At 35.8% G+C, this 25,517-nt stretch overlaps 2 protein-coding genes across 3 annotated transcripts; one reads left to right on the forward strand and one right to left on the reverse strand.

Moving 5' to 3' along the window:
* The first annotated feature begins 3,146 nt into the window (after nucleotides 1-3,146).
* Nucleotides 3,147-10,511, forward strand: LOC135470496 (ras-related protein Rab-43-like). The gene is made up of 4 exons (XM_064749475.1): nucleotides 3,147-3,439; nucleotides 4,657-4,840; nucleotides 5,316-5,461; nucleotides 6,443-10,511. Exons 1-4 carry the CDS (start codon nucleotides 3,236-3,238, stop codon nucleotides 6,551-6,553), a joined length of 645 nt encoding a protein of 214 aa, XP_064605545.1. The 5' UTR covers nucleotides 3,147-3,235; the 3' UTR covers nucleotides 6,554-10,511.
* Nucleotides 10,512-11,941: 1,430 nt separating this feature from the next.
* Nucleotides 11,942-25,379, reverse strand: LOC135471849 (glutathione S-transferase Mu 4-like). Of its 2 annotated transcripts, XM_064751248.1 has the most exons (8): nucleotides 25,259-25,379; nucleotides 22,780-22,855; nucleotides 19,325-19,389; nucleotides 17,898-17,979; nucleotides 17,419-17,519; nucleotides 15,922-16,017; nucleotides 14,966-15,156; nucleotides 11,942-12,754 (listed from the first exon to the last, which is right to left on the reverse strand). In XM_064751248.1, the coding sequence occupies exons 1-8, from the start codon at nucleotides 25,292-25,294 to the stop codon at nucleotides 12,712-12,714; spliced, it is 690 nt and encodes a 229-aa protein (XP_064607318.1). In that variant the 5' UTR covers nucleotides 25,295-25,379; the 3' UTR covers nucleotides 11,942-12,711. The 2 variants fall into 2 exon arrangements, with proteins under 2 accessions (XP_064607318.1, XP_064607319.1); XM_064751249.1 differs by lacking the exons at nucleotides 19,325-19,389; nucleotides 22,780-22,855; nucleotides 25,259-25,379 and adding an exon at nucleotides 18,130-18,338.
* Nucleotides 25,380-25,517: the final 138 nt, after the last annotated feature.

Here is a 25,517-nt window from a genome sequence, read left to right on the forward strand (position 1 = left end):
TGTTTCTTGTTAAAAATATATAAAGAAAATTACAAGCATTAGTAGGAACAAAAACAAGAAAGTATATAAGCTTTGAGAATTAACAAATATTATCATCAGCAAAAGATATAATACCATGATTCAAGAATAGGCAAGCAACAAATCATCCACCCTTGATTGTGGCTACAGTGGTAATTTTCGTTCGTACTTTATCTTCAGACAAGCAATATAGTAAGAAAGTATTCATTTGTGAGTATCTGTGTATAAATATTAGTAAAAACACCAGAATGTAAATATGAACATGTTCTCTCTTTAAAACAGAAGAAATCCAAAGAAATACAAGACAGGGAGAATTGGACAATTCTTTCAACAGCAACAAGAAACAAAGTTATAGGAAAAGGCAAGCTATAATTCTATTCTTTGTTTCTTGCTTTCTTTCAGATATATGTGAAAAACTGGGGCGTAGATTTAAAATAAAACAACAGAAAAACAGCAAACAGTGTCAAAAGCACTTAAAGAAAACACAGCAAAAGTTGTATGAGCGAGCAAAACATCTGTGTACTCCGTGTTAAAGTGGTAATTTTAGCACTTGTGGGTTTTCCTAAAATATATATAAGAAAAACATATGCTGGTAAACTTAGACGAAGAATAAAGGAATAAAGTTGTAAGAAAAGCAATCAACAAATTAAGAAGGGGACATAAGTAAAGAAAAACAAAACAACAAATCAACCAACCCTAGCTGAAGACATTGTCATATTAACAACGAAAAGGAAAAAGTTGTAATAAAAAGAAAGCAGATGCCTTGACTAAATTTGTAAATATGATAGGGCTTCTTGCTATCTCGTAACAGATGCTCAGAAAAAAAAGATAATCTCTATATACAAATCATGTTAGTGAGAACTATAATGTACAAACAATAGCAGAGAAATAAAGAAAAACAATGAATAAGCGATCAACCAAGAGCAAGAAACAAATCATTCACTCTTGTATGCAAAAGGTTGCTTTAGAGCTGTTAAGGAAGTAACTACTCATATACAGGCCTAATTCCCTCTTTAAACTTTTGGTAGGCTGCTTGAAGAGAAATAAAATAGGCAATCTTTTCGTATAAATTAAATATATAAATATAATAATAAATTAATAATAAATATTTAATATAAATTAAATGAATGAGAATATGGAATGGTAAGAATCAAGGAAAAAAAAGGCATTCATTTCTATAGAAGTTACCTTAATTTGTTTCCTACATGTCCGTGCAACATGACACAGCGAGTAATGGTCACTATGTCGCGTCAGTGACGTCATAATCACTTGTGAAATCATGCCCATCACATGATACGTTCTAGCTAGGCTACTAATTGGATAACAGCACAATACATTACTTACATGTACGTGGGTTGAGTAGTAATAACAATGAAGTCGAGGCATCACCACGTAGGCCTGAATGTAAAAGGTTTCACAAGCTTTCTATCCTCGTGCCGGGGTCACTTTATATATATATATATATATATATATATATATATATATATATATATATATATATATATATATATATATATATATATATTGTGAAACCTTTTAGATTTAAGTGGTGATGCCTCAACTTCAATATTATTAACACAATACATGCTTGCACTACCTACAAAGCTTGTAACAAAACGTTCCATTTCAACGTGATGCGAGGATCCCACATTTCATCATTTTATTCCGTATGATGGAGCAATTTATTTAGAGGATTTGTTTTGTCAAATGAGTTATGTTTTAAGTTTTATCGGTACTATATACATGTATTCATTTTCAGCTTTCTTTTGCCTGGCGTCCTTCTTGATTTCACATCGCTAGTGTAGTTAATGGAAAAGAAGAAACAAAAACGTTTACCACAATTGGTCTGTGTGATGCTCGCCATGATGGACTGACTCTCTGAATGTTAAAGACCCTATAAATTCATCGACAACATGCACAGTTACATGAATAAAGACTGACGACATAACTAGCTTCCTCCGGACGAGAACATCTGGATGGAAATCAAATTCCACCTTAAGGTGCTATAGGGTGAAGTTGGGTGGAGACAACTGAATTTTCACTAGGTTGAAATTTCAATTTAAAACAATAAGCCAAAATGGCGAATACATAAATAAATAAATGAATAAATAAATAAATAAATAAATAAAAATAATTGAGGGATATTTCTAAGCCACGACATACAGAGTTGTAAAAGGGACAGGTGGTTTTCTTTTTTCAAGTATACGTTCCTCATTTTTTGACTGTCTCAGTTGGAGTCTTTCAGACGGGAAAGAAAGAAAAACTCACAGAAAAGGAGATCAGGTGGGTGTTTTTCATTTTTTATTATTATTATTTTTTTTTTTTTGGAAGCAGACGGAAATAAACAGAGAAACTCCCAGAAAAAGTGATCGGCTTTTTTTAAGCAGACGAAAAAAAAAAAAATTAAAGACTCGGAAAGAGTCGGATTACGTTTTGCTTCGCGCTTTTGTTGAGGCACTTCTGTATGTGACACTGTCATTGGATGATTATCTCGCGGTTCGAGATAACTAAGTTAGGCCCCGAGTTAACCAGCCAAGCGTCTGACCACAAGTAAGGGGGGGCTATCGCGATTTAGATGAAACCACGAACCAAGTTGTAATCCGTCTGGCTCATTGTCTCCGGGCCCGAGATCGTTTTCCGGGAGGTTTTCTTTCTTTTTTTTTATTCGTCTACTTAAAAAAAATAAAAACCAGCAAAAGTGGAAAAAATATAAAAAAAAACGTACCTGGTGAAAAAAAAAAGAAAAAGAAAAAGAAAACCGCCATGTCCCTTTTACTGCTCCGTATGTCGTGGCCTAGAGATTTCCCTCAATTATTTTTATATATTTATTTATTCATTTATTTTTTTTTAGCGCTCTAAGGGGAGTTAAGCCAGTTTCGATTATAAAGTTTGGCTATGAAAAAAAGGAAAACAACTTTATTGTGTTATTTTTCAACCACTTCAGCCACATATGGGGATGCAATAGTACTTCTTCCACATACGTATCACAATATATATTATGTTTAAATATTTGTGACAGAGGGTATTGCAGAAAACGTACGCCAACGAAAACTGGGATTTTTTTTTTCATTTTGCCTTTCGACTTTGACCAGCTTCCGCTTGAAACGTCACTTCCGCTCTGATGGTTGGATGACGAATAGGCCTTGTTTTGATGTGTAATTTAGTACACATGTAACGTAGACTTAGATCAGAGCTGTCCAGTTTTAAATCTGTCAAAATGGCCACGTATCACTCTTCAGCTTTAGACGGGGATGATTCCTTTGATTTCCTGTTTAAAATCGTTCTCATCGGCGATGCTGGTGTCGGGAAAACCTGTGTCGTCCAGCGGTTCAAGTCTGGCACTTATGTCGAGAAGCACGGCAGCACGATTGGCGTTGATTTCACGATGAAAACGTTAACTATAGATGGAAAACTAGTAAAGGCACGTTCATCATTGCAACTTCTTTCTCTTTCGGATCAGCTTATGAAATAATCTGGTATTGACAATTGAATGTATTCGTTCAATTCGTTTTTGAATTTAGGTGTCTGACAAAGACATGGATGTCATAGTAATGAAAGTGAGGTTTGACGTTCAATAGCATGACAGTGATAGTGATACCGTCAGATGCAATGGCTGTTTCTTTGGTTGCCAAATTACCAGTCAGTGTTGCAGTGAGATCCAGACATCACATGAGGTTACTTAGTTTTGATGTCTGTATTACATCGATACATGTAGTGCAATTTAAATCGATTGATTCTACATGCATATTTGAAGATCTGAGATTGTTTTCACTCGTTTCCAGTTTATGATTATGCTCAGCTTGGGTTTAGTCTTTAATATATTGTGTCATATATGCAAATTGTCCCACTGTTTTAACATGGGCTTATGTAAGGACACTTGTATGCCAGCATTGGTGTTTCGATGCATATTGTACTAGTGTTTTAACAGAGGCTTATGTAAAAGTAATTAAGTGACAGTTAGCAGTTCAGCTATTGAAATACTATAATCCAAATAGTTTCAAAACTGTTTGGTTGGCATTTGTGTTGAGAGTGGCAAGTATAAAGTGCATATGTATCTCTTATGGTTAAGAGGTGCGCATACATTATGTACCCCATACTTGTATATGCATATCATTGATGGAACTTACCCTTTTGAGATAGCTAAGTGGAGAGCAGATGATTTTCAAAAATCGCCCTCCTAAAAGTTGACTTGACATAAAATCAAGTAATTTCTGAAAAATGCTTGCCCTTTGAAATAGTTTGTATTCCTCACCTAGTTAAATATGCATGTACATGTATGCAGCAGTACAACATGTCTGGTTTCAAAATAATATTTTATATAACAAATACACCAAGAAATTACGATTTTAAATTGGATGTAAAACTTTTGTCCATACCTAACATAGATTGTTGTGATACTCATAGCCTGTGAAATCACCTGTAGCGATGAATGGACAGTGAAGTAAAGCAAAGTTATTTTTTAAAATATTGCTTGCCTTTCATTTTGCTTTCATGTGGCAAATAGGAAAGTGTTGAGTTCCAGTATTGCATGTATATAATTTAAGTCTTAGCACACAAGCAAGGCTTGTGTTTTTGATGCTGATGAGTCATTCAGTTTTGTCAGTTCTCTTTGTATTTTTGTGTGTTTCTCCTCTTTAGCTTCAGATCTGGGATACAGCTGGACAAGAACGATTTAGAACTATCACACAGAGCTACTACAGAAGTGCCAATGGAGTCATTGTAGCTTATGACATAACTAAGAAGATGACATTTGAAAGTCTACCTCGATGGCTCGAAGATGTAAAGAAATATGCTGGTAGTAATGTGGTCCAACTGCTTGTAGGTAAGCTAGGCTTTTGGTAATTTTTGTTTTTATCATTTAACCACAAGGTATTTATATTTTATCTGTCGGCCATTAGATGGTTTAGTCTGTGGATGGCTCAGGGAGATATTGTTTGGAAGTTTGTAGAAGATATACCCTGTAATAACAAAATGTTTGCCTTAAGTACATAAAGCATGGCATTTCCGTACATTCTCGTCATGTTATTTTCACATCTTGAAGCCATCACAGACGATCTCAACATGTATTTATAAGTAAAATTTGTAAATGCATATTTTCTATGAATGTCAGAACTGAAAGCTGCTGTTGTCATACTCGGGATATTTATAACATCATAACAGCATAAAAGCATATGCCAAGCATTGTAAAAATTTCTTTCTGTAGTAGAGATTGCAAATTTTACATATTAAGTGGTTATGACCCTTCAAATGCAAAGATTAATATATACATGTGTGTTAGCATTTTTCAATGATTTCAGGAAATAAAAAAGACCTAGAGGAGATGCGAGAGGTGAATGTGGCAGATGCTCATGCCTTCGCACAACAACAGGGTATGATGGATATGTTAGAGACCAGTGCAAAGGACAACACAAATATTGATGAAGCTTTCCTGAAAATGGCCAAGGTTGGTACTTGCTAGTGGTTAAAAGTTAAAGCTTTTTGGTCCCCGAGACTCACAAGGTGCGCGTTCAAAACTGGTAATGGATTTCCCGTCTCTCACTGGTTTGGGGGACTTGGTGACAATAAGTTATTGACGACTTTCATGTGGCTGACTGAGCAGTCTAGTGTTACTTGACATTCACTAAGATGTTATGCATATCTTAATATCACGTGGTAACTTGCCACAAGTCGGTTGTTCTCTCTAGTCATTAAGAATTCTTTGATATGTATTACTCACCTCCATTGTATAAGTGAAAAATTCTTGAGTATGACATCAAACGACAATCAGATAAATAATTATATGTCTTTGTTATTTATTTGATATTTATTTACATACATGTGTTTGATTTTTACTTAACACAGTTCTCAACAAGTTTTTCCTTATGCAATGGTGGTTAGTGTTATGAGTGGATGATACCAGAGTACAGATATCTTAGTGCATGTACCTTGCTGAATCGGTTGTCTTCAGACCTCACTCTAAGAGCATAGGACAGGCCATTAGCCAGTAATGTCCCATGCTCATACCCGCCTTTTGCTGTATATTGTCACGGGCAACTGAATTGACAATTTGATGATTTCCTTCACCCATCAATTGAGTATTCCTAACTTTGCTGTTAAGCCTAATGAAATAAACAGACAAATGGCTTTGACGTGGAGTATGAGGTTTTAGGAAGGAAATATTTATGGTACCGTTGAAAGGAGTAAGCTAAAAAGGAAATACAGTTTCAGATAGAAGTTATGAGATTCATGTAGCTTAGCGCACAGGCCCTTGTATCAGTTATCTGCCCCTCCCTTCTTACAACATGGGTACATTGTACTTGACTGTCGGTATAATGTGTACATAAAAATGGTTGGACAGATCACTGTGATACAAGACTTGAAGCGAATGTGGCTTAGTGGACCTGTTTAAAGAGCCAGTAATGTAATATTCATGTTTGGTTGTCAGGAGCTGAAGAGAATTCATGGTGGGGATTCTGGTTTGGACAATAGCAACACTGGTAGTATCAACCTCAACACGAAGTCTGTTGGAATGGGATGGCCTTGCTGTGGAAGCTAACACATGGAAGACAACTCCTGGCCAGAATCTTACTTCCTTGTTCACACAGAACAGCAGGTCACAGGTGATTGCCTCTTCTTTCCAAGCTTCCTTAATAATAACATACAACATGACTGTGTAATATAGTAAATGACAGTTTTTTTGTCTGGCTTGTATTTTCTTGCCTCAAGATGTCGCCAGTGACTCTGTAGGTCACAAGTCTGTGGAAAGACACAGTTGGAAATCCATTTATATGACGTAAGAAGTTGATGTCCCTCCTTCTTTTAAAATTAATCTTACCTGCCATGATAGTAATAGAAGGACCATCAAGTGATGTTCATTCCAGGTACAAGTAGTGTGTTTATAACTGGTATTAGCCTGAAAACTGATGTTATTGTCTCAAGTAGCATTAGAAGCAACATTTTTAATGTTAAAATGATAAAATGAACAGTTTTAGCATATGGAATAGTCTCTTTCACAAGTGTGCACTTTATGTTACTGAACAGAAAACTTTTATCAGTCTTATTGGTATGCTTAAATTTACCTCCACCTATTAATCTACTTCAGTAATTTTTATGACCCATTTTAGGGGAATAAATTTGGTGCTATGGATTAAATTATGCTTATAATCTGTGCACTTCTGATGTTAGCAAATATGTTGGTGTGCAAAATATTAGAGTTTTGGGGAGGTTGTACCACATTTTCCACATGAGATAATCTGCATCTAGTGGAAACTATACTTCTTGCTAAGCAGTGTTGTAATCAGGTAACATGGTTTGCAGTTGTGGTTGTCACATCTAATTGACATCATGCTTAGACCCTCTACAAAGGGATGCAGAATCAATGCTAATTTACTGACTGGAAATTCCAGGGTTAAAAACTAATACCTACACTTTAGCTTACCTGTGATTCGGGTGTATTTTGTATATAATAGTCTCATCCGAGATATATTTATCTTTTACACCAATCAGTGACAATTCTTTATCCTTATGAAAGTTAACCTTTTACCTTGGATATCACTGTCAGTGTCAATGCTTTTTGCTTTTAACTTCTGAAAACTAAATATCTGTCTTCCAGCATGTGTTTCTGTCTCCTTGGATTAATTGGGATCAAGATTAATCAGTGTATTTGAAAGTATCAAGATGTCCTATCGGAATTTTAACAAGTGATATCTGCACATTTGGACCCCTCATCCCCGAGCACACACACACACGTCAAAACCCTCTATCACCACCCTCTCTCCACGTACACATTTGCCTTAGTCCCCCCTCAACCCCAATTGCACGCTTTTGATTTCATTCTTACACCATGGATCTCAGAAAGACAGAAGTGCTTCACAATGTTTACAAATCTAAAAGAGGATAAAAAAGACAAGATTTGATAATGAATTATTTATTGTTCCTTATTATATGAATTGTTAAAAAAAAAAAGTTTTAGTGTGTTGCAGTGAAGCATCTGTCTGTAAGAATGTAGATTTCCTTCTTGCTGAATGTCCAATTTTGTCTAATCTTGATCTAGTATTAGTGTCCAGAGTAACTTTTTGCACTACATGGTGCTTATCATTTGTGATAGCAGGAAGCACTGGGGCGGGTTGTTTGAAAGTGTAATAAAAATTAATCCAGGCTTAAATCTTAATACCACTCTTGATGTATTACAATTTCACAACAAATGAAATTCAAATCTAGACTAAAGCTATTACTGTGTTTACCTGCTAATACACCTGGCAAAGGCAAGGTGTATTATATGTTTAGATGCTTTTTTCTGGTACTTGTATCATATCAAGACAGTTTTCTTTGCATTACTCTTGTGTCCTTATTTTGGTGGGGGGAGGGGGTATTTTCTAGCATATTTGTGCGTACACCATTTTGTAATATTTTTTTTTTAGGATTGGATTTCAGTTATCAACATGTCTGCAGTCTTTCTGAGGCTCAGAAGTTGGCCTGAAATAGATTGTTATTTAAAGACATGCTGTATTACAAACAATAATTCAGTTTAAGAATCTGGGCATCAGTATTTTTTTTATGAGTGTGTACTAGTACCTTAAGGTGTAATCAATACAGGCTACAAGCAGTTCACTCGAAAAGGAAATAATCACTGTGTCTGTTTGATTAGCTTGAACTATATGCCATCCATTGCAAGCCTTTCAGTATGAAAATAGTGTATGTTAATCTAATATTACCTGTAATTTGTGTCAAAAACCGTTGCCATCTTGTATAATTGAAATCGTAGGGAGATGTTGGAAATCCTATGTCATTTATATTAACAATATAGTTAGATGGTATGTAGTTCTAGATGGTATGTAGAAAGAGAAAACATACTAAGTCATTCTAAAGTTAAATAAGCATTTTCTGCCTAGCCCTGTAATGGTTTTTATCTTGGATGTTTGAATGCCGACATGGATGTTGTTAACACCCTTGCTCATATGAAATGAAACTAATTTGAGGTTTAGTGTTGATCAAACTTGATTTACCCAGGTTCTTGTATTTATTTCTACCATTGTTTTTTATTTCATAGAGTATAAGAATACCCATGAGAAAGATAACAGACTAAAATATGGAAAACTGACAAATGTGATGTAATAAAGCTTATGACTAGTAATATGGCACATTGTGATATGTAATCAATGGAAATGACCATTTTATTTTGCTAAGGAGACAAAGAAGTGACATAAATATATCAGGATTATTTCCAAACTTTTCTCAGCTTTTTCTTTGCAATATGTCTATGCTATTCACAAACTAAGAGTGTTAGTGTTGTGGTAATGTGTGTGAAGTTGGATCCAAGCTACATGTGCAGGGACCAGTGGTATATTTATACATATATATATACACACATATATATATAGAATAGTTCTGTGTAAGTCTGTATGTATGGTATTTAAAGTTTTACTGTAGTGTATTGTATACAGGTTGTGCTGACAGTCAGATGCAGTATTGCAAGAGGACATACATGTATTGTACATTTTTAGTAAATTTTTGAAAACGCATGTAGTTGGCAGGTTTATTATTTAAAATTTAAATTTTTAGTCCGATGAACTAGGGATTAGCAGGATATTATGAATTGATTTATACATGTACAATAGACATACACTAAAACAAATTTAATCACAGGGGTATGAACTAAACTTTCACCTGGATCCATTTCTACTAGTGTTTAAAGACCAGGGGCTGCTTTCTGAGACATATTACAGAGACTTTCCATTGTAAATGGTTATAATTTTTGTACTTTGCAACATTTCTCATGTTGACTGGTCATTAGCGCTATGTTTCAAACATCTTTCAGGTACATGGAATTCATTGGACTGGTTCAGCCCAAGATCTGACAACATTTGTAGAAGTGAAAACAAAATTGAAGTGATGAAATAAATATATAATGGACATCTTATACAAGTACTTTGGGGTCTCCGTGGCTCAGTTGGTTAGCGCTTTAGCGTAGCACAATGACCCAGGAGCCTCTCACCAATGCGGTCGCTGTGAGTTCAAGTCCAGCTCATGCTGGCTTGCTCTCCAGCCGTATTCTGGAAGGTCTGCCAAGAACCAGTGGATAGTCGTGGGTTTTCCCTGGCCTGTGCCCGGTTTCCTCCCACCATAATGCTGGCTTCTGTTGTATAAGCGAAAGATTCTTGAGTACGGCGTAAAACAGCAATCAAACAAATAAATAAAATACATGTATCTTCATTTTTACTACTGAGGATTTATTCAGAAAAATTGAAATCAACTAAAAAAGAAAAACAAAGACTAACAAGCAAGCACAGTAAGCATACATGTACAGTGTATATACTATTTGATGTATGAATATGTAAGTTGTGTTTTTTGTCTCCGTCTTGCAGCTTGCAGTAGCACAAGCTATATGTACATACTGGTTCTGGCTTTTGTACAGCACCCACTGTAGTGTTGTTGGGTCTCTATTTTCTTGGCTGCACTATGTGTGTATATACTGAACAGTTTCATGAATAAATGTTTATGGAAATATCATGGTTTTCATACTCTTTTGTTATTTTATAAATCAATTATTACCAGACAAAAAATAGTTTGTTCTTCATTTGTAACATTCCTTTCATTATCTTCAAAGCACAAGCTCTTAATGATCTGCTAATTTCCCTACCTGCAAAGTTTCATTGAAAAAAAAGGATTCTGAACTTACAGAAACGGTAAATTGCCTGATAGCAATGCTTCAACAATGCTTTGGTAATAAATGTTTCTATACACAGGCATTAGACCTCCACACTCTGACACAGTGGTGTTTGTGTTTGTGTGTGCGTCATTTCTTTTAGCTCATTAGCTCATTAAAGGTAACGCAGGAAATAACGATTACCTCTGCCCTTACGCATGTTCCTTGAACTGTCAGTTTGATTTTGTCATGGCAACTCCTCTCTCAGTTTTCATGAAGCTTGCCAGATAGGTATTTGTATGTGTAAATGAGAACAAGCTGTTTCATCCATTCTGTGATTTATTTTCCAACATATCAGTGTTTGAAGATAGAAATTTGAAGGTGAATAAAATAAGACCTTGTGAATGCAAGACCTAAAAGTGTGGATAGATTTTCAAGAAATTTGGTAGAATTATTCCATCCTGTGAATTATTTTCAGTTATGTGAATGTTTGAAGATGAATCCAGGACAGGACTAGCATATCATCAATAATTTTAAAACTTACAGCTGTTTGATTTTATGGATTCATTAACTCGATTTTTATTGTTTAATGCCACATAGAAGAAGTTTTCACTTATGTGGTGACATCATTTTCATTGATGGAGGAAACAGTAGTACCCAGTGTAAACCATTGACCCTTTGGCAAGTTAAAGATGAATTTTCCTAGTAGGTCTGCTCTGAATTACCTCCCTTGTTACACAACAGCAACTGTGACGTCACACGAGTTTTTGAGGTGTGAGACCTCACTTGTTAAAGCATGCACTATGTAGGTTATGTCACAAATATTTTCCAGACAACAGAACGTAAAAAGGAAAAGCATATTATTCTTTGAGAGTCACAGATATATGGAGAGATGTCAAATGAAGATGTGTTTCAACTTAAAGGTAGAATATATAACATTTGGCAGTTCGACAACTGTCTATTGTATTTAATTAGGGTCAGGATTTATGAATTAGCTCCAAATGAATGTAAAAAAAATGCATAATATTTTTCCTGAACTTCCAAACCGGTTTACATCACAGGCAGGTTCTTAAAAAAGCTTATATGCCGCTTTAACTTCAATGCTAGCCATTAAGAGGAATGCATCTCTCATTTTTAGTGAAACATAAATCATTACACACACCTCGACATATTAAAGTAGGCTGATGGTCGACAAGATCCTCCTATGCAACGCCTCTGGTAGTGGCTAGCATGTGTAACACACACTTTTATCAACCTTACTTGTAATGTAACTAAGATAACCACAAAAAATCAGACCAATAATTGCATCACCTTTATTTCACATTCTTGTGATAAATGCCCTTTAGAAGAATGGCGATAACAATCTCATTCTGGATGTTAATCCCAACCCTAGGTAAGCCAGAAGTGAATCACTCTTTGAAAATTACTTTTCTTCTTACCATGAATGTACTTAATCAAAATCAAAACAAAACAAAACAAAACAGGTATTCAGTGCATTTGCGGAGAACTTCGGCAGAGCTATTGTGGTACATATACCTTTTGGACAGAATCTTCATGGCATATACACTTTGCCATGTACAAATGACTAATGAGGTAAAGACAAAGCCAAAGGGTTACACTACAGTATAGGCAACACTACATGTATACACATTTTACAAAACATCACAATTGTAGACTTACAAAATAAAAAGGGTATAAAACTTGTCAACAAAACTGAACAAAGGATAGCTTTTATATCACTTAAAGAACTAGTCAACTGAGTACGTCATTCCTATCCTTCTTAGGACCAGCCATTTTGTATAGAAAAGCATGGTATGAAAGTGTACAGATGCTACAATATAGCTGTAATGCATTGTAGTTCCAAAAGCAAATCTCTATAACCTCCTGTCAGCCTACATGAAACAAAAGTACGCATCCATACATTAAAAAGAAAATATGGTGAACTTTAATAAAGCTGAGAATGCTTTGGCTAAAATAACAGCTATTGCAATCACTGTTTTCAAAGACAACAACTAAACAAAAAAAAATGTCCAACGAATGAAAGCATGGGTCACAACACGAAGCAGACATCATATATTCTGTTCTGGCTTTGCTGAACTTGTAATACTGCATCTAGAAATACAGGACAGAGACCTCTTAGACAACAACAACAATACGGAAACGTATACGTAAATGAATAATGAGACAATGTCCATGCCCTTCTAAACATAATCAGCAGTGTTAAGTCTGAAGGAACAATAAGAAATGCCTTGCAGAAAATAGGACTATTATCTACAGCACTGGCCACTATCAACCAATAATGTCTTTTAGGACACCATGCATTACTTTATAAATCTTGTCAATGCGGCATACTTACTTGGTAATTTTGTTTTCATTTGAAGAAATATTTTTTACGCTGAAAAATTTCTGTTCAATGGATTAGTGGAGAAAACTTTAATTTTTGAATCAGAAAGTATGTTTTCAAGCTTGAGTAGAGTAAAATGAATGGCATGCCAAAGGGAACTGGTCCTGCCTATAATAGTCCTGGGGATATAATGGAATTATGAAAAGTGCTTTGCTTTTTGACTGTTGTCTCTCATCTTCAAATGTTTACAGTTTATGATTTAAAAATATTTGGCACAATACATGTATGTGGTTTCCAATGGACATTTGATGTGCTGGCCAACAATCATATCTTAAACATTAACCCTTTTGAAAATGAACATTTTTTTCCGCAAAACTCCCCCTCCATTAATAGGTGGGCATATTTTGGCAAAAAATTGTTTAAATATAGGCACTGTTTGGAATTGCACATTTAGTCCACAACATTTCCTTCCGTGACACAACATAGGTAAACATATAACAGAGATGTCACAGTTGTGATTTAAGCAGAATACAGCCTCTAGGTATCACACTGACAAAAAAGTTTTCGAATATTCTGAAGTGCAGCTTAGGGAAAAAACACCATTCAAAGCTGACTGTACACATGTTCAATGGAACCTATTAACATTTTATTTTTTTACCATTACTTCATAAAGGTTAGCTTGATTTTGTTGAAACTACTCACAATCTGAAGTAAAATTCTGGTAGATAATATAATACAATGTGATACAAGCTGCAACAAAAAGGTGAGTCACTCTGATCTATCACAATCCTAACAAACAATGTAATACATGCTGTAACAAAGGGGACGTCACTCTGATCCACAGTTTTATACCAGGCATGACATTCCTTCCTTCAAATTACTAGAATGTGGTAAAGTCATTTGTAGGCATTTTCTACCTGCTCTGAAATCTAATGTATTACACACCAAAATTGTGCTTGTTCATAATAAGGAGTATTTTTTTGTCAAGCAAAAAGACTACAATAGCATGGAATAAATGTCAGCATATACTACAGGTACTTTCATGCAAATGTCTTTCTTCTGGAAACAAATATTTTCAATATCAAAAGATCAAAAGCATTCTGATTTGATCAATTTTCTTTATCTAGACAGGTTTATCAAACTCAATGTTTTTTCTTGTGATTATGTATCCACATACCAGAAACCAGTGAAAATAACACTCATACATGTACGCCCAATAATTTTATGAGCTTGAAAGTTCTGGACACCAAAAATATGTGGAAAATCTCGCCAAGAAGCCTACACCACCAACGAAAGCCTAGTGATGTATCCATCATCAGATCCGGTCGCCAGGCAAGAGTTACAAATGTATCTACAGTCAAAGTACATGTGCAAAACAATACCTCACCATTAAAAGGTGATTAATATGAATAAGTATAACATGACAGGTATATCAAAAATATTATACAAAAAGTGGGAAAAAGAATGAAGCCTGTTTCTATTTATTTTCTTTCTGCACATTTGGTTCACTTTCTTAAAAAGTAATAATTTTCCGTTTGTTTAATCTTCAAAATTCATTACCTGACATGTACCATATTCTTTTACATACATGTATTTTAATTCTACAATGAATTAATCTTTAAGAAGGTTGTTAAGTGCATAGTAAATTTGAAAACTTTGTGAGTCACATTTTGAATGTGTAGAAACATTTAATTTGTATCATTGATAAAATACATGCATATTGAAACAGGAACCTACAGATCATTACAACTTTTACTGTGGAACACTAGTATCGCAAATTTTCCCTACTGTAAAAATACGAAATTTTTGCAAAGAAAAGGTAGCTTTTTTAAGACCACCTACTGTCATACACAAAGCAAGAATGCGCAAGACAATCAGGGGCACATAACTTCGCAAGCAGTGAAACTCTTTGGGTTGTTGTCTCCATGATGGAAATTGCTATGGTGATGGGGGCATGCTTTCTGCAACCGATAACTTACTTGAACTGTGCAACCTTATTATTAACAGGTCGACTCATGAACTTGTCAGAGCTCATATATTTCTTAATATTGGGTAGTTCCTCAAATCGCTTCATGAATGCGCACAACTTTGGGAAATTGTCCAGGCTTGTGGATTCCATCAGCTTATGTTGGTCAAACAGTTCATACATTGGGAAGTCCACAATTGTAATCTAAACAAACAAATAAAAAACAGAGATGTAAAATTAAATATTAAGCACTCACCACATCTGACTCTTGTATCTTCTCCTCAGCAAATAATAAGGTGTTAGTAAAATAAGCCTTTGTGCTCTGTCTTTCTCAACACAAATCATCCACAAGCTTTAAACATTTTGGGATCCAAATATCTGGCATTCTTCCAAAAAGAATACCATAAAAACTGAGCAACATAGTCTAGTGATCATTTTTTTTTTTTTGATTTCCCCAGCATTTCTACATAACAACAAAGAGTAAATGCAACAAACATAATTCACATCCCCAACCAGTCTGAATAGTCAAAATAATCAGGTACCAGTCAAAAAGTATGTCAAAACCTAAGGAGGTCAGAATGGCCAAAATAAAACAAAACAGCGCGAAACTCCATCTTGATCTGTCATATAGTGGAACCATATCGCAATTATTAATTGAATATGACACATGATCTTGGTAAAAAAAAGACGGATGAAAAGGCCAGGAAAGAACCTCTAATTTCATCTGTAAATTATCATGATATCTCCATCAAGCAAATTTTAATTCAATGAGCTGAACTGCTGGAGAACTGTTCTGTGATGTAAAGACAGACAGATATATGAATGGAGAGAGAAGCGACAATCTTACAATGTACAATATTCCCCACTCCTATTACTATTTGAGTGTAATAAATTTGAACCTACTGTATATTCAAGTCTCTCAAATAAGTCACGGCTTAAAGAAATATGCAACTGTGGAAGAGTACTTACATTCTTACCACCAAACCATGGATCATCACCAAGAAACTCTTCAAATTGCTTCAACAAAAGTGGCAAATTCTTAAAATAGTTAACCTTGAGCTTTTCCTGTAAAAAAAAAAAGGAGAAAATAAGTTTCATTCCAGGTACTTCTTTACATGAATTATGTACAGGTGACACGTATACCCTGAAAGCAAACTCAATTGTTTCCCTTTAGATTTTTATTCAGAACACTGATGCAATGAGCAAAAAAGAAGTTAACACCTTTTACCAATAAATGGAAGGCATGTTCTAAGAGGCTTGTCAATGAATACTATGAATAACAGTTTTCGATATTTACAGACCCAATACCAAGTAAAGCGGGCCATCAGGAGCCAGTCCTTGTTATGCTCATCAGACTGATTGCAAAATGACAACACCTGAATGCACTGTGCAGCATAATGTGCATTATGGGCTTAAGTTGTCAGATTTAATTAATTACAAGGTGGTTTAAGGTGTGGTATTAAACCACCCACCCACTAAGCATTCAAGTGTGCTATACATATGAAAGCATGATGGGGCATGTCAACAAATCTTGTTAAGCTCAGCACATATGGTTTTACATGTATAAACCAAATAGCTATGATCAAAAAGAGGAAATCAGCGACTGGATGTACTCCATATCAGCGCTGCGAGATCAGTATATAACCCTAACAAGTATTCACAATCTACAAGTCTGTACTTTAAGTAGTAAGGGCATTAACTCTGGAAAAATTTATGTTGCGCAACACAAACAGCACATGCACCTCCTCACATGATTTCTGTAATGCCTACAAAGCTTCATGAAAATCCAATCATAAATGTCGGAGACAGGAATATGCACTGATACATAATGATGACAGACAGACAGACAGACAAATCCATGGCTAAATTCCATCATTCAAAATACATGTATGCCAGTAGGATAAAAGGAGGAATAATAATTAGTTAATCAGGTATTCCATGAGCAGTATTGATCATTGATTTTTTCTGTTAGTGGTCAGTAGGCTATGTGGTCAGTAGGATAGTGATCAGTAGGCTATGTCATGTGACCAAGTAAATCACATGACACAAACAACATGTCACAGGCCAACATAATTCCCTGTTGTTTGACTGGTCAGTTCGATCACTGAAATTCACTGGAGCAGACACACTATGCTAGTATCTGCCATGTTTGATGCAAGCAAATTTCGAATAGGACAAAATCTCCTGCGAAACACACTGTCGCCAGCACGGACACACTAGGCGGATTTTTAGATGCTCACAAAATACGCCTGTTAGACCGAAAAACACATCTAGTGTACTCTTGGCTTATGCATACACAGACTGTGTCACTGCCAAACAATGCCAAAATTTTGTGCACCTATGTAGCAGTGTTTCCACATGTACTTTCATATAGTATTACTGCTGCATATGACCCTGTCGATCTAATTAAAAAAAATTTGTTGGTAGTTGTCTGAAGCCTTGTATAGAAGCATATTACTGCCTTACATATTCAGGGTTGTAACACAATCGAACAACGTTGTTACGGAAATCCATGGCCTGGTTTTCCATCATGTCAACACGGACCTTTTCTCTTTCACTGCTGCCCACTACAAACAAAAATAATAAGCAATATTACATGTAATTATTATTATTATTATTGATACTCCATTAATGTACAACATTTGACAGCCATACATGACTCAATGAAGTAAGTGAGTTCAGTTGATGCTGCTGAAAACAAAATGTAACATTCAAATAAAGCAATAAAACTTTCAACATTTCGCCTATTAATTGAAGAAATAAACAAATAGAGGGTCTACATATTTATAAACATTTTCTACATGAATGAACTTTGCAGGCAGTGTTTCAATCAACAAAAAGAAACAACATCAACTACATGTAGTGAATTAGTTATACATGTACACCACACTACATAAATGAATCATAAAACATAGTAATCCTACCACCCCAGTAAGCATACTTACACATGTTATGCTTTCGGCCAATGTATCTCATAATAGCATTGCTCTGAGTTATTTTCATATCACCATCAATGTAATATGGAAGCTGCAAATGGAAACAAAAGTATCGTTAAAAGCAAGACTTGATATAACAAGCAACTATGCATACATTCCTGTACCTACACATTCTGCAAACAGCATCATGGTCTATATTTGTACTGCAAGGAACGACCCAATCCTCTAAACTGTGGCTTACCCAGATGCTGTGAAGGGAAAAAGGGGACTGACTGCAGTTTGTGATCCAGTCTTCCAGTTCTGCTGCTGCTGCTGCTGTTTCTAGCATCCCAATGCTCCTTCACAGTTTGTAAATACATCCGGGCAGTATTCCCCGTATTCAGTGAGTCTCACATTAATTCTAGTATACATATCACTAACTACCATGGATAAATTCCAGTGTGGATTTTTTAGCTCTTCATGAGGGAGTTTGCACATCCTGCCATGAATAACCTAAACAACATCCTTGGATCAACAACCTAGTGATTAATCATAGCACAGTCATGACTCAGGATGATGACAAAATCAAGCATGTACAGATTATCTTATGTTCAAACCCTAATCTAACTGGTGGTGGTGGTGGTGGTGGGGGGGGGGGGGGGGGGGGGGCATGCACCATTTTCATCCCAAAGGGCAGTTTAGAAGGATGAAAGAGCTAAATGTGCCTAAAACAGTCTTTTTCGACTTAATATTTACAACGGAAACATCCGGGTATCACATTAAACTAGACCAGGCCCCATATTTGTTATCTGGGATTAACGGATCAAAATTACTGTAATTCTTCAACCTTTTCGCATGTTTGAGAGACATTTATTTAAGCTTATTCTGTGCAGGCTGATAAAATTATGCTTTTTACGAAGCCATGAAATTGGCAAAACCAACCAACACAGTTTTTCATTAATACAATAGAGCCTGAAAAAGTTAACCACAATCCCAGACAACAAGCAGTCCTTCCTCTTGTACATTTCCATATACAGGAGTGCGTATATTCACAAATAGTAACAGATACCACAGCAAAATAACAACAAATTCCTAACTAGCCCAGACAGAAGCATTAATTTTACACCAACTAATTTAACTAAATTATCCTTGCTAATTTCACACCACAATCAAGTGATGGCAACTGGTAATGGACTTTTGGCTTCTAGGCTTTGAAAGTTTTTAATAAATATATTTTGACATATACATTGTGTGTATATAACTTCAAACAACATGCAGATATGTCGCTGAAACTTTCTTTGAAATTTATCTTTGAACACAGAATAACACCATAATAAGCAGTGAAACAGGCAAAATTCATAGCATGCACATGTTTTCACACATACATGTAGCTGCATATTAATCACAAAGTTCACAATTCGTTATCTCTTTGGAATCCAGAGGTTCTTTGAACTTACATTTGGGAATGGCAAGCCAAGGGTGGGCTTCACACTGTTCCAAGCCTCTCTGCTGTACTGTGGAGCTGAAAATGATAAAAACAACTGTTTTTCATGAATCAGCTGCTATTTGGTACATTGAAGCAGCACCACAGAGTGCAGGCATGGAGCCAATGAGTCAACGTTAGCTCACTCAGCAGGAACTACACAGGCAACAGCAAGTAAGCTTCAGGGACTGGGGGTTACTCTCACTCACTCTAACATAACTCAACCTCCTGATATAACACCAGGTAACATCTGGGGTAGATTTCTTTGGTGACCTCTCTAATTCCTAAACCTTTTCGCATATGGAAGAGCAACTTTCAATGCAATTTATGCACCTCTGTAAGTTGATTTTGGAGAAAAAAAATTTTGGTTGTATTGCCCAGTTTCAGGGCTTCACAAAAAGCACAATATTATCAGTCAACACAGAATAATGCCTTCAGAATATGCTTGAATAAACACCTTGAAACATGCGAAAAGGTTAAAGAATTACAGTACACCTTTACAAATTGTGCTCCATTTTAACAGATTCTCATAATGAAGCAAGAATGCTATCTTGTGTTGCTGCTCTTCAACTATGTACTGAATTTTATTCTTCCACAAAACAAAGAAACATATTCAAAGCGGAAAAAAGTCTCAGCACTTACAAACAGTTAGTTTAAAATGTGCTGGGAACATTTTTAAAATGGATTTTCAAAAAAGAAATGTTTTTTAATTTGTATATTGCACATAATATTTTGCTGTATTTGATAATTTTTTTCAACAATGTTTAAAGAAATGTTCTAAATTTTCTGAACGAGGAGTTGGCTACAGGGTCTTGTTTGGTCTTCAGAAGAGTTCTTTAATTCAGAAACTCAAAAAAAAAAAACCCCCAAAAAACCCACATCAAATGGTGATCTACATTTACATTTTCTAATTTCAGTTTCAAACTCATGAACTGTTACAGAATGAACTGAAATGTGATTTCAAGATTCATTTATCCCATTTCATCTATATAATGTGGCTTGCTTTAATTCTTATAAAAAATCAGATATCCATACTTTCTGGATCCAACACTGCTTACATCTAAGACTGCTCCAGGTGTTACATGTATAGCTGAGTACCAAACCAGGTACCTACCAGCTAGCAACCTAAGTGGTCCTGTGATATAGATAGACTATGGGTTATACCCTAGAGGTAGCCAAGACCTTCAGCATGTCAGCTATGCTAAAAATACAGCCAGATGAATGACCTGTCCTACAGATGATAGAGTGTGTCCATACTGGCCTGGTAGTATGTTATACAAAACAAAAACCACAAGTTCCATCTTCTGTCTACTTTTTTGCATTGTAAGCAGAACAAATGATGTAATCTTGTCACTCCGAGGTTTAACATTATTTCATTTTTAGAAAATTTAAATTTATCATTAAAGACATTTGCACAATTGTAAAAATAATAATAGTGTTTAATATTGTAAAAAAATATTGGGAAGTTTAAGTCTACCAGACACAAAATAACTATGCTACCTACTTGAACATTTTCATTGATATTCAGAGTTAATTCACTAACAATATTTGATTTAAAATTTTGAATATCATTACGTTACTCATTATTTGCATCATTCTGAGACTTTTATTAATGATAGAAAGGAGATGTAAAACTTGTGTTCATGCTGGAAATTTTTAAATTTTAGCACCAAAAGTATTATTTTGTGAGATTCGCCTTTAATATCACTATAAAGGTAAAATTTTAATGCAAAATACAGTAGCTTTGAAAATATATACATTAACCTTGAAGATGGACATGACTTAAATTATTTTAACTCAGATCTTTGGGAAACAATACGTACATGTATACATAATGGCTTTCAGGCTTATTCTGTAATCTTTTACTACTACAGATAGTGTAGAAAAGCCCTGTGCACCATGATCAGATGCCAGAGTGAAAATTTTCTACTAAACTGTCTCAGAAATTTTAAACTGGTAAAATATAACTGAGTAAGTAAAAATTGTCTCTTCACTCATGTTTGTTCCCTTCATATATACACTATACTATATCACAGAACTCCACAGCCAGCTAGTTATACATCCACAGGTGTATTATGTACCTTGGTATACAGATACTTCCAATAACCCAAGGTAAGAAATCAGAGCCCCACAACACGAGTTAATACAGTGCTGGAAACAGAACCCTGCGAGACTTGGGTATGCTGGGTACCAATATACAGTAACTACAGCCTCAACAGCCCACTCCAAGCTTGTTCAGTCTTTAGTATTAGATGTACCAGATGTGTTTAAAAGAGTTGAGAAGCTTACCTGGGCTTTTTCAATGGTATTATTTATCTTTACCTCAACATAGCTTACATTATAGCAATATAAATAAATTTAGAGTTCTCCTTTGAGTTGTCTTTCTCATTACTCTTTTTCTTTCCCATTACTCTTTTTCCTTCTAGTTTGATTGTTCATACATAAATGTATGTTTGCCTAACAGAAAAAAAAACAAATGATTTTTGCTTAAAGAATCAAGAGTTTAAAGAGTATGCATGTAGCTTGTACTTCAACTACAAATATGGTACATATGCCTAATGCTTTGAGTCACTGTCTTCTGCTTTAAGCACAATAACAGAAAACTACACATCACAATTTCAGGTACTCTCATCATCATCACTTAGTGAACCTTGGGAGTATCCTGGAGTAATATGTGCTTAATCATATACGTGTATAAAAATCGTAAAAAGTGGTATCAGGGCCTAATCTGGCCTCAAAAGAGCAGAGGGTGGAACCACCGGTGAAGGGCACCTCATTGTTGAATATTTCGATTCTCATAATTTTCAAGGGCCTCGGTTCCTATGGTTGACCTCCACCCAACGTGCACACCACAACAGGTACCTAGCCCGAAAATTCAGTCTAAGGATGGCTTTTATTTAGGCCTACTGATATGTGGAGAACTCTGCCTCTGATCATCACATTGTATCATAGCTACCCCAGGCCATCATTAAAAAGTTGTTTGTTGTGGGTAACAAACCCTGTTTTTTGAAGTCGGGTCAATCGGTCGGCATTTTTTTTTTTTTTTTTTTGTAAAGTAAATTGAAAGTAATTCCCGGCCTGCAAAATCGGAATGCTAATTAAATTATCGCGGGTCCAATTTTCGTCACCTGCTTCACGGCATACATTTCAAATTTTAAATGCTCTTTAAAAACTTTGTTGTTTTCATAACCAAGTTCTTTCACACTGAAGTCAAATATTCATTCTTGATCCAACATTAAATTTGAGTAAATTTACGAACTTTAAACCTAAACAACTGAAGTTGAAAAGCATCCATTGCTTTCGCCACTGTAGCAAAGGGATGTTCCCAGGAATGGGAACTTTGAGGGAGCGGCAGCGTCCGGTAATCGGACGCTGAGAAGGACTGGATTATGCCCTGGCTATATATTTATGTAATGACAAGTTACTCACGGTCGCCTTGCTCATATTTCACATCTTCAAATTCTTCTCCAACATAATTTAACAGCAGTCGAATAGGCTGAGCCAACTGTAATCGAACAACAACAGGGGTTACAGCTGCATAAAATACCAGTATCAAACTAATCTGGCATATTACTAAACAATGACAAAGAAAAGATGTTAAAAGTCATGTAGAGTGACAAAATATAGTTTTAAAATGCTAATTTCTTAAGAAAGAAAATCACATGTCCTCTAAATATAGAAGCCAAAATAATTAATAAAACCAAATCCACCTATCATCTAATCACATGTAGGCATAGTGCATGTAGGAAACCTGGATTTATGACATTATATTTAATTAAACCATTGTCCAATCCTCAATGGTCACCCCACACATTTTTCAAGGAAACATTTGATGACATAGGATGCAGTATTGTTGACACTACATGGGCCACATCACAATGAATCATCAGTTGGGCAAGATATCCCCCCAAATGAGTGCAACATATCGCCTTACCATGAGCCAGAAAACATTCAACAGTGGGCCAGATATCAACATATGGTGGGCCAGATATCAACATATGGTGGGCCAGATATCAACATATGGTGGGCCAAATATCAACATATGGTGGGCCAGATATCAACACAAGTGTGGACCAGCATGTCAGTAAGCGGAAAGCCATATGTCAAGGGAGAGTAAGAGTAAAATGTCATGAGGATGGGCCACATATCTGTAGAGACCAAGACAAATGTCAGAAGAGGTTGGGCCAAATAACAGGAGAGGGTGAGCAAAATGACTGGTGCTAAAAGAGCGTACTCCAAATGCCAGGGCAGGGTAGGCCAAACTTCAGGAGAAGGTAAGCCAAATGAGAGGGTGGGACATATATCATGACAGGCTGGACCATATATCATGATAGGGGGAGCCAAATATCAAAACTGGGTGGGCCACATCTCACGAGAATGTGGGTCACATGTCATGAGAGGCTGGGCCACATGTCTTGAGAGGTGGGAACAACATGTGAGGAGTTGATGTGCCATAGCAGGCAATTTCAGGCTGGGCACTTCTACATTCACCACGACAGAGTAGCTGTGGTCAAATTAACTCCCAGTCACAGACACTGGCCTTTGAAGATTGAGGCTAAACTACTTCCTATGGCTAATAAAATAGCAAACATTTCAAAGTACTGGTTTCAGGTAACACTTCCTACTTGGTATTTTCAGTTTCTCCACTGTTTGTCCTACCAGTTACTGCGGGTGGAAATATGACTTGCAATGCAGAATTTCTATGAAATGAATATTTAAGATTGCCATCGCTAGACTAAGCCATAGGCCATCAAGTGAAAATCAGCTCTGTGTACAAAGAGATCTTGGAACATGTGGACTACTAATATTAGTAGGAGTCTAAAACGCGAGTGTGAAATATTAAACAAATCAGTATAATGTTCATATTCTAAAAATTATATCAGCATAATAAAACAAAAATGCGGACATGTTGGATTACCATATGCCTTGTCGTAAACTTCTTTAGAGCACCAATTTGAACAACTGGCCACCAAAAGTGCAATAACATTTAACAATATCATTTGAATATGATGTTATTTCCATTGCAGTGCAATCATCACTAGATATGGCACAGTATAATACATGATAAATAAGATAAATGGCATTTGTGGTACCTGTAACAGATAGGCATGCCCTACAATGTATAGGTGTACACATGTAGGCCACCTGACAAACTGAAACCTGCTCGCATCAATGAGAAACTCGTAAAACTCCTTCCCGCCTGTATCAAGACTGTCCAAAGTTGTGAACTCATTTGTTCTTTCCGTTATTACATCATAATGTCACAGAGGGAAACGAAGCGTTCAAAAGTCATTTGGACCGCGTGTGTAGCTTTTCGTTGAGTCTCCCATTAGCTGCAGCCAAACCGAACATGGGATTATAGCATTTAATACAACAAAAGGCCCTACTTGTAACCTGCCTCATGGCCCTGTACATTCTATGGACTGATAGCATTGAGCTATACGTACAGCAGGATTAACTACAGTAAAATTAAATTAAACGTTCAGGTCTGTTTTCAACATTTTTTTCATATTTAGTACCTAGGCTGTGGTAAAATTATATCAGAAATGGTTGAAAATAGGACTGGACCCAGAATCACAACGCGACCTTTGACTTCATGTCATAATTTCAAATCAATTTATAATTTTTATTTCTTACGTAACAAAGTCAAACTATCGCCTGACAATGACTTAAGTTAACGTTTATTTTAACTGAACTCGGTTCACTAGTGAAACAGTACCGCTGTGTGTGGCCCAATAAAACTGACTCCCAAGCACAGTTGCAGGTAAACTAAACTCACTGAAGGTAACAAGCACGGCCTTAGTCCGGTAAAGTTCCAAGATTTCTCACATGTGCACCTCCGAATTATCTTCATCTAACACATTTTTCGGTTCGTCTTTCATAAAGTCACGGAAGTAAGTGCACTTACCCCTCTGATTGCCCAGTACCCTAAAATCGGTGGCATATTGTCATCTAATTGCACTGTCCGTTTTGAACAACTTCTCTTTCGACACCGATCGTGTTCTTGGTTAAGTTGATCTTCCGGCAGAGATAACTGGTCACATGTTCTTCATCCGGGCTACAAACCGCAGCCGACGTCAAGGGGAACAACTTTTACCGTTCTTCTGTATATGTACATGTACAATCGATATGATCCCACGAGTTTTTCCACTTGCTAATACATTGCT

This window comes from Liolophura sinensis, chromosome 7 (genome assembly GCF_032854445.1).
Source record: "Liolophura sinensis isolate JHLJ2023 chromosome 7, CUHK_Ljap_v2, whole genome shotgun sequence".
Lineage (NCBI taxonomy): Eukaryota > Metazoa > Mollusca > Polyplacophora > Chitonida > Chitonidae > Liolophura > Liolophura sinensis.